The following is a 9,503-nucleotide window of genomic DNA, read 5'->3' as shown; positions in this document are numbered from 1 at the left end:
GATTTATGATAAGGGAACAATGCCTTGATGAGGCGACCTAGCCGATCGGGTCGAGATCGGACTTCACTCAAGATAGCGGTGGTATTGGAAAGGTATTGTGAATGAATTCCGGGAAAGAAGTAAAATGAGATTGTGATTGAAGCATATGTCTCAAATGAGGCAACCTAGCCGATCGGGTCGAGATCGGACTCCGCTCAAGATAGCGGTGGTATTGTGAACAAATAATGAATAGTGTGAAATGCCCCAAACTAAAAGCTATGGGAAAATGATGTGAAAGTTGTATGATTCTTTTATTTGATAATGTGGTGATCGTTTAAAGTTTTGAGTTATACTTGTGATTTCTTATTCTTGTATGAAAGTTCTTTCTAATTTGATGGTGTTTAGTTATACATACTAGTGCTATTCGATGACACTAACGTACTTTTTGCCGGTGGCGCTACATTTTTTAAATGAATGTAGGTGGCTCCATAGTGGATAGTATCGATCGTGTGTAGCGGATCATCCTTTTCTCAAACTCTTGGTGAGCCCCTTCCTCCTTCAAGGGGTTTTGTGACATGACTTTTGTTATAGATGTCTCTTTTGAGGTATAGCCGGGGCCTTGTCGCCGGCGTTGTTATCGCTGTCTTGGGTATCCTTAGAGGCTTCGTAGACATATGTGTGGGTTATGTACAGGCGTTGGATGGGTCTGCGAACTATGATGTAATTGAAATTCTCATTTTGCTAAAGTGTAATTGTATGTAATCTTGGGAACTTAATTACGGATTAATGTTGTGATTTAAAATGAACTAACTTTGTAGAATGCACTATCTTTCCTCGTCTAAGAAAATGAATGAAAACATGGTTTCCTTATTCGTATCGAGTTGGGTAGGAAGTGTTTGATAAGGCTTGATCAGTTGGATTTACTCGATTGAGCGCCGATCGCGCCTCCCGAGATAGGGGCGTGACAACTTTGGTATCAAAGCCTAAGGTTTTAAAGTGTCTTAGGATGTCTCGGAGCAGTGTCTGGTAGATTCCTTCTTATCGGTGTGAAGTCGACCACATATATAAGTTGGAGGCTATTTGGGCATTTAGGAATAACACCCTTCTTTGATATTCTGGATCGTGCGGTGTAACTGTTCCCTCTCTAATTAAGTGTGTTGCTCTATCTTTCAGAGTATGGCACCTAAGAAGAAAGTGATAATTGGCCAGGAAGCCAATTCTAATTCCACCTCAGGAGTTGCTGATGATTCCCTGCTAGATGATGCGGGTGAGGGTAGTCGCCCTGCTATTGCTCTACCAGATTCTTCTACTCCAGAGCAGACTACCCCAGTTCATACACCTGTGGAGTGTACCACTATCCCTTCCGTTGATACCTCTGTCCCGCCTACAACTCCAGTTTCCGGTTCTGGTATTTCTGATGGGGATCTTAGGGGAGCCATTCAGATGGTGACCCAGCTAGTGGCCTCTCAGACCCAGAGGTCAAATGTTGCGCCCAGTTCATCCAGCCAGCAAGGGAATTCTACTAGTTCTATGGTGAACAGATTTCTTCAGTTAGACCCTCCAGTGTTTACGAGTGCCAATCCAGAAGAAGACCCTCAGGATTTTATTGATGAGATGTACAAGACCCTCAGGGTTATGCGTGCGACTGAGATAAAGGGAGTAGAGTTGGCTGCCTACTGTCCGAAAGGGGTGGCCTATTCATTGTTTGAGTTATGGGAAGATTCCCGTGGGGAGGGATGCACTCCGGCGAGGTGGAGCGAGTTTGCTGATGCCTTCATTGATCATTTCCTGCCCGCTGAGACAAGGGCAGCCCAAGCAGCAGAATTTGAGAATTTAAAGCAAGGTAACAGAACGTGTGGGGGTACCACATTGAGTTTGCTCGCTTGTCCAAGTATGCCATTCATATGTTGCCCACAATGGAAGCTAAGGTGCATCGGTTTGTCCACAGCCTTAATTCTTTGACAATTAATGAGGCTTCTATGGCTGCATTGAATTCCGACATGAATATTAGGAAGATGGTAGCATTTGCTAAGGCCATAGAGAACCGTAAATTAAAGAGCAAAATGGAGAGAGAGGCTAACAGTAAGGCCCGGTCTAAAGGCAACATGGGAGAGTCACTAGGTAAGGGAAGATCAGCTTTCAGGGGAGGATCATCCGGGCCTTCCCAGTCTTTTACACAGTCTTCAGCTAGTGCACCGCCATCAGGGCCCAGCCAGCAGCAGTGGAGTTGTTTCAAGCCTGGTCAGGGCAATAGGGGATCCCATCAGCGAGGTCGGTCATAAGGGAGGTTCCAGCAACAGCAGAGGTCCCCGTGCCCTAGGTGTGGGAAGATGGACTCGGGAATTTTCTATATAGAGTTACCTATATGTTATGGATGTGGGATGAGGGGTCATATTCAGAGACATTCTCGTGTACCCAACCAGGAAGCGGGTAGGGGCACAGCTCAGTCACCCGGTCCAGCAGCTGCTACATCCTTAGCCCCCCTTCTCCAGCTCGAGGTACCCCAGCACCCGTAGGGCGTGGTGAAGCTAGGGATGGTGCGCAAAGTTCAGGAGGACCCAGTCGATTTTATGCCATGAGTGGTCGCCAGACTGCTGAGGCTTCTCCAGATGTTGTTACAGGTATTCTGACTGACCAATCTCATGATGTGTATGCACTTATTAACCCTGGTTCCACCTTGTCCTATGTTACCCCTTTTGTTGCTATGGGATTCGTTATAGAGACGAATCAGCTTCATGAGCCCTTTTTGGTGTCTACCCCAGTTGGTGAGTCTATTACAGTTGCTCAGGTTTATAAGGGATGTGTTGTTACGGTACGGGGTAGGTATACCGCGGCCGATCATATTGAGTTAGGGATGGTCGACTTTGATGTAATAATGGTAATAGTTTGGCTTTATTCATGCTTTGCCAAACTTGATTGTCGTACTAGAACCATTAGGCTTGAATTTCCTAATAAGCCCATTATTGAATGGAAGGGAGATAATGTAGTGCCTACAGGTCAGTTTATTTCCTACCTTAAGGCCGCGAAGTTGATCAAGAAGGGGTGTATCTATCATCTAGTTCGGGTCACGGACACCAATGCAGAGGTTCTTAGCCTTGAGTCTATACCAGTGGTGAATGAATTTCCGAACGTCTTTCTAGATGAACTCCCTTGGATTCCACCGGACAGGGAGATTGATTTAGGGATCGATGTGATACCAGGCACACAACCTATATCCATTCCACCTTACAGAGTGGCACCGGCAAAATTGAAAGAGCTAAAGGAGCAATTGAAGGATTTGCAAGAGAAGGGTTTCATCCGGCCGAGTGTGTCGCCATGGGGCGCATCGGTCTTGATTGTAAGAAAGAAAGATGGATTGCTGCGGATGTATATTGACTACCAGCAACTCAACAAGGTCACAATCAAAAACAAATACCCTCTACCAAGAATAGATGATTTATTTTATCAATTGCAAGGTGCTACATGTTTCTCAAAGATTGACTTGCGGTCCGGGTACCATCAATTGAAGATAAGGGAAGAGGATATTTCAAAAACAACCTTCTGAACTCGGTATGGGCACTTTAAATTTATGGTAATGTCTTTTGGGCTAACGAATGCCCCAACAGCTTTCATGGATCTTATGAATCGAGTCTTCAAGCCCTTTCTAGACTCCTTTGTGATAGAGTTTATTGAGGATATCCTCGTGTATTCCCGAAGTTGGGAGGACCATACTACCCATCTCAGGGAAGTTTTGCAGACTCTTCAGCAACTTCAATTGTATGCAAAATTTTTGAAATGTGAATTCTGGCTTGAATCTGTCGCGTTCTTGGGCCATGTCATTTCCAGGGAAGGAGTTCTGGTCGATTCTCAAAAGATTGCAGCAATGAAGAATTGGCCTAGACCTACCACTCCAACTGAGATTCACAGTTTCTTAGGCTTGGCTGGGTACTACAGGAAGTTTGTGGAGGGGCTTTCTACTCTCGCCTCTCCATTGACTAAATTGACGTAGAAAGCAGTTAAATTCCAGTGGTCTGATGCTTGTGATAAGTGTTTCCAAGAATTGAAGTCAAGATTGATGACAATACTGGTGCTAGCCCTGCTAGAGGGTACACAGAGGTTTGTAGTGTATTGTGATGTTTCGAGAGTCGGGCTTGGGTGTGTGTTAATGCAACACGGCAAGGTTATAGCCTATGCTTCTAGGAAACTCAAGAATCATGATAAGAACTATCCAACCCATGACTTAGAGCTGGCAGCAATGGTGTTTGCGCTAAAGATTTGGCGACATTATTTGTATGGGGTCCATGTGGATGTATTTACGGATCATAAGAGCCTTCAATATATTTTCAAGCAGAAAGAGTTGAATATGAGGCAAAGAAGATGGTTAGAGTTACTAAAGGACTATGACATTGATATTCTCTATCACCCGGGAAAGGCTAATGTTGTGGCAGATGCACTTAGTTGAAAATCTATGGGAAGTTTAGCTCATTTGGAGGCCTATCAGAGGCCGTTGGCTAGGGAGGTTCACCAGCTGGCTACTTTGGGAGTTCGCCTTGCGGACTCTAATAAAGGAGGGGTAATTGTGCAGAATAGGGCTGAATCATCGCTTGTGGCAAAGGTGAAAGAGAAGCAATTCGTGGATCCGTTGTTAGCACAACTGAAAGAGGGGATTCTCAAACACAAAACCAAAGCTTTTTCCTTTGGCATGAATGATGGTACCCTACGGTACCATGACCGCCTATGTGTTCCTGCTATTGACGGTCTTCGGGAAAGGATCATGGCAGAAGCTCACACTTCCAGGTATTCCGTGCACCCAGGTTCCACGAAAATGTATCATGATTTCAAAGAAATTTATTGGTGGAATAACATGAAGAAAGATGTGGCGGACCTTGTGGCAAAATGTCCGAATTGTCAGCAAGTAAAGGCCGAACACCAAAGGCCCGGTGGATTAGCTCAAAGCATAAAAATTCCAATATGGAAATGGGAGATGATCAACATGGATTTTGTGGTAGGGTTACCACGTACTCCGCGCAAGTTCGACTCAATTTGGGTATTTTTGATTGACTCACAAAGTCAGCACACTTCCTGCCAGTCAAATCTACCGACACAACAAAACGGTATGCTCAGTTGTATATCAAAGAAGTAGTCAGGTTACATGGCACTCCAGTCTCAATCATTTCAGATTGAGGGGCTCAATTCACAGCCAACTTTTGGAAGACGTTTCAGCAAGGTTTGGGTACGAAGGTAAATTTAAGCACAACTTTTCATCCACAAACTGATGGTCAAGCAGAGCGGACTATTCAGACGCTTGAAGACATGTTGCACACTTGTACTCTCGATTTCAAGGGTAGTTGGGATGACCATCTGCCACTCATAGAGTTTGCTTACAACAACAACTTCCATGCTAGTATCCAAATGGCACCATTCGAGGCACTGTATGGTAGGAGATGTAGGTCTCGCATTGGGTTGTTCGAGGTCGGAGAAGCGGGATTGATAGGGTCGGACCTCATGCATCAGGCCATGGAGAAAGTCAAGCTCATTAAGGAGAGGTTGAAAACTGCTCAGAGTCGCCAAAAGTCTTACTCAGATGCTCCTCGCAGAGATTTGGAGTTCAAAGAAGATGATTGGGTATTTTTGAAGGTTTCCCCTATGAAAGATATCATGCGATTTGGAAAGAAGGGAAAATTGAGTCCGAGGTATGTAGGACCATACAGAATCATTCAGAGGATTGGTCAGGTGGCATTTAAGCTCGAGTTGCCACCCAAAATGTCAATAGTACACCCGGTCTTTCATGTGTCCATGTTGAGGAAAGTAGTGGGAGATCCGTCCACTATTATGCCAGTTGAAACTATTGAGGTAAATGAAGAACTATCATATGAAGAAGTTCCAGTTGCCATTCTTGATAGGCAGGTTCGGAAATTGAGAAATAAGGAAATTGCATCCGTGAAAGTATTATGGTGGAACCAGCAATTTAAGGAAGCCACTTGGGAAGCCGAGGATGAAATGAAAAGGAAGTATCCACATTTGTTTGAGTAGTCATGTAATAGCTTTTATACATTTAGCTCCTATGAACTCTTATCTTTAGACTTGATCTATGTAAAACTATCCTCTTTTTGGTAAAATGTTGCCTATACGGCCATGGTTGATGATTGTACAAGTTATGTTACGTTTATGAAATATGGTTATGCTGTTAGGATATGTTCTGGGGCTCTCTGACAGGTAGATAAGGCCTAGATACAAAGGAAACTCTAGCGATATTTTCGGAAATATAGGGAGTTAGCTAAATTTGGGGGACTGGCAACATGTTTCAGGTTATAAAGAATAGAAGATTGCAGTAAGACTGTTAATAAGTGAACCGTGATCCTCATTTGAGGACGAATGATCTTAAGTGGGGGAGGATGTAAGGCCCCGTGAATTTCCTACTCAGAACCCCGAATCCCGTAGTGCCAAGTTAGGATCATGCATTAGAGATGCGTAAGGAATTGCACAAGTAATTGAACATAAGAAATTAAACAAGTAATTTCACATAAAGGAGCATAAATTCACAATGACAGTCTGAAATGGTAAAAGCCTAAAAATCCCCAGCAAAGTTGCCATGCTGTCGCATGCCTTTTTTTCTCGCGAAATCAGATTTATGACATTTGGAAGGACAACTCATTCATTTTGGGAATTGGGTTTTCATTTGAAGTGTAAGGCCCCGTGAATTTCCTACTCAGAACTGCGAATCCCGTGGTGCCAAATTTGAGGTTAAATATGCAGTCCATTATGCGATAGCATAACCGATATGCGGACCGCATAGTCGTCGCATAATTTCCTTAGGATTTTGTAAGGAGCAGTTCTGCGGTGCATTATGCGACTGCAGAACGGGTATGCGGACCACATTTCTGCTGCATACCTAGACAGAATGTTCAGATTTTGGAAGCACTTTTGTGGTCCATTCTGCGGGCCGCATTTCCACTTTGCGATCGCAAATGCGATCGTAAACCTGACTCGGGGCTCCAATTCGATAAATTTTAAACCCGACCCCTTATCGATATATTCGGTGTTATAGCTCATATTGAGCATATTTCCTGATGCTTTCAGAGAGAGAGAGGGTCTCAGAGAGGGAAGTGGTTCCCATCAAATTACTCCATGAAACCTTAACAAATCTTTGAAGATAATCAAGTGAGCGCACCTAAATCTTCATCCCAAGAGGTAAGATTTCATTACCTCAGCTCTTGTTCATATGCTTAGCAATAAGGGATCACTAGTGAAGTAATTCATGGGTATAAGAATGAATTTCTTGCATGCATATCACACCATAGAATATTGGGACGTAGTGAACTAAAAAGGAAAGCAATTGGGGTATAAAATGATAGAAACTTATCTAAAAAAGGCCTAAGATCACAATGCACATTTAGTGTTTAATAGTATGCTCAAAACAAGCTAGAATCTCAATCTTGTCTCTAATTCTCGATTTAATTAGTAATTCTTACACAATAGATCGAAGTGCTAAAAGTTCCGGAATTTTGTAAGGAATAAGGAAAGTTTTATTGAGGTATGTATGGCTAAAACCCCGTCTTTTAGAAATTGAACTTCATCGGTGTTTGTGTGGGCATGGCAAGGTTAAAGCCGAATTGTTGCATTGTTTATTGTTTTACATGATTTGGTGTTGTAACCCTATGTGTGTGAAAAATGTGTCCCAACATAATCAATGTGCTATCTTGACAGCTTGAAAGGGACAAAGGTATGAATTATGTATTGGAAATATTTAGACCTTAAATTGAGATTGCAGCTGAATATATTGTGCTATCTACGTGAAATATTATATATGTTTACAATTTAAATTGCTCTTGTGTGCACCTACTATCCTAACTGGCAAAGCTAATATTGAAAATTGGGAACGATGTAAAATGCAGCCTAGTGCCAAAAATGATTTGATAAGTTGTGGCCCCGAGTGCCTATGAAATGATATATGAGAAATGAATTGATTTATGAGAAGGGAACAATGCCTTGATGAGGCGACTAGTCGATCGTGTCAAGATCGGACTCCGCTCAACATAGCGGTGGTATTGGAAAGGTATTGCAAATAAATTCCTGGAAAGAAGGAAAATAAGATTGTGATTGAAGCATATGTCTCAAATGAGGCAACCTAGCCGATCGAGTCGAGATCGGACTCCGCTCAAGATAGTAGTGGTATTGTGAACAAATAATGAATAGTGTGAAATGCCCCAAACTAAAAGCTATGGGAAAATGATGTGAAAGTTGTATGATTATTTTTTGATAATGTGGTGATCGTTTATGTTTTGAGTTATACTTGTGATTTCTTATTCTTGTATGAAAGTTCCTTTCTAATTTGATGGTGTTTAGTTATACATACTAGTGCTATTCGATGGCACTAACGTCCCTTTTACAGGCACTGCTACATTTTTTTAAATGAATGTAGGTGGCTCCATAGCGGATAGTGCCGTTCGTGTGTAGCGAGGCATCCTCTTCTCAAACTCTTGGTGAGCCCCTTCCTCCTTAAAGGGGTTTTGTGACATGCCTTTTGTTATAAATGTCTCTTTTGAGGTATAGTCGGGGCCTTGTCGCCGGCATTGTTATCACTATCTTGGGTATCCTTATAGGCTCCGAAGACATATGTGTGGGTTATGTACGAGCGTTGAATGGGTCTACGAACTATGATGTAATTCAAATTCTCATTTTGCTAAAGTGTAATTGTATTTAATCTTGGGAACTTAATTATGGATTAATGTTGTGATTTAAAATGAACTAACTTTGTAGAATGCACTATCTTTCCTCGTCTAAGCAAATGAATGAAAACATGGTTTCTTTAGTCGTATCGAGTTGGGTAGAAAGTGTTTGATAAAGCTTGCTCAGTTGGGTTTACTCGATTGAGCGCCAGTCGCGCCTCCCGAGGTTGGGGCGTGATATGAAGAGTCGCCACCTTATGATTAGGGTGTATTAAGACACCAAAAGAATTTGATTTGAACAACCAGAGATTGGGTAAGGGCTTGAAATTATTTCAAAGGGAAGGTGTTAGACATCCCTCAGAATCTACTAGTGTGGTTCCCGGCCAAACTATTATTGCGAATTTGGGTGCAAATAACATATAGACAAATAAGGATCAAATAAGAGGGGATTTCACATATAAAAGTTTGAAAATAAACAAAGTTTGGAATAGCATTTAAGAAGGCTGATTTTAGAAAATAAGGAGTAAAAAATTGCTAAGGAAATAAGAATAAAGGGAGGGGGTCCTATGTTTATTAAAAATATGGATCACATCAATGCAATACCCAGTAATCACTCCTCAAAAGAGGGGTTACACGTGGCATTAGCGCACTGGTCATCATATCCATATCTACCTTTCCTACCCCGTTAAGGTATTTAAAGCACAGATTAGTCTCGTTTACTTATTGCATGCTATTACCTGTCCCAATCCTATTAGTCTAGGAGGCATTTAGGACTACTAAACCTAAAAGGGAGGATATTAGGTTTATTTGTAGTTCCAAAGGTAAAAACTCCAAAGCGGCATACAAAACACGTATTACAAATTAGGGGAAAGCACA

At 42.3% G+C, this 9,503-nt stretch overlaps 2 protein-coding genes across 2 annotated transcripts; both read left to right on the top strand.

Annotated features, from left to right (window-relative positions):
* Positions 1 to 2,554: 2,554 nt before the first annotated feature.
* LOC138871664 (uncharacterized) lies at positions 2,555 to 3,523 on the top strand. Its single transcript, XM_070149558.1, has one exon. The coding sequence runs from the start codon at positions 2,555 to 2,557 to the stop codon at positions 3,521 to 3,523; it is 969 nt and encodes a 322-aa protein (XP_070005659.1).
* A 903-nt stretch (positions 3,524 to 4,426) lies between these two features.
* LOC138871663 (uncharacterized) lies at positions 4,427 to 5,991 on the top strand. Its single transcript, XM_070149557.1, has 3 exons — positions 4,427 to 4,670; positions 5,159 to 5,583; positions 5,692 to 5,991. The coding sequence occupies exons 1-3, from the start codon at positions 4,427 to 4,429 to the stop codon at positions 5,989 to 5,991; spliced, it is 969 nt and encodes a 322-aa protein (XP_070005658.1).
* The last annotated feature ends 3,512 nt before the right edge of the window (positions 5,992 to 9,503 follow it).

The sequence above is a fragment of the Nicotiana sylvestris genome, chromosome 6 (genome assembly GCF_000393655.2).
Source record: "Nicotiana sylvestris chromosome 6, ASM39365v2, whole genome shotgun sequence".
Classification (NCBI taxonomy): Eukaryota; Viridiplantae; Streptophyta; class Magnoliopsida; order Solanales; family Solanaceae; genus Nicotiana; species Nicotiana sylvestris.
Note: the sequence above shows the minus strand (reverse complement) of the source record. Positions and strands in the feature narration are given on the sequence as shown.

What these genes read in the sequence shown, in the direction of transcription:
- LOC138871664 (XM_070149558.1), top strand. Translation starts at nt 2,555, where the DNA reads ATGAGTGGTCGCCAGACTGCTGAGGCTTCTCCAGATGTTGTTACAGGT.
- LOC138871663 (XM_070149557.1), top strand. Translation starts at nt 4,427, where the DNA reads ATGGGAAGTTTAGCTCATTTGGAGGCCTATCAGAGGCCGTTGGCTAGG. An exon ending in TTCCTTTGGCATGAATGATG is followed by an intron (nt 4,671 to 5,158) that starts GTACCCTACGGT and finishes CTCAATTCACAG; the next exon opens with CCAACTTTTGGAAGACGTTT. An exon ending in AGTTCAAAGAAGATGATTGG is followed by an intron (nt 5,584 to 5,691) that starts GTATTTTTGAAG and finishes AGGATTGGTCAG; the next exon opens with GTGGCATTTAAGCTCGAGTT.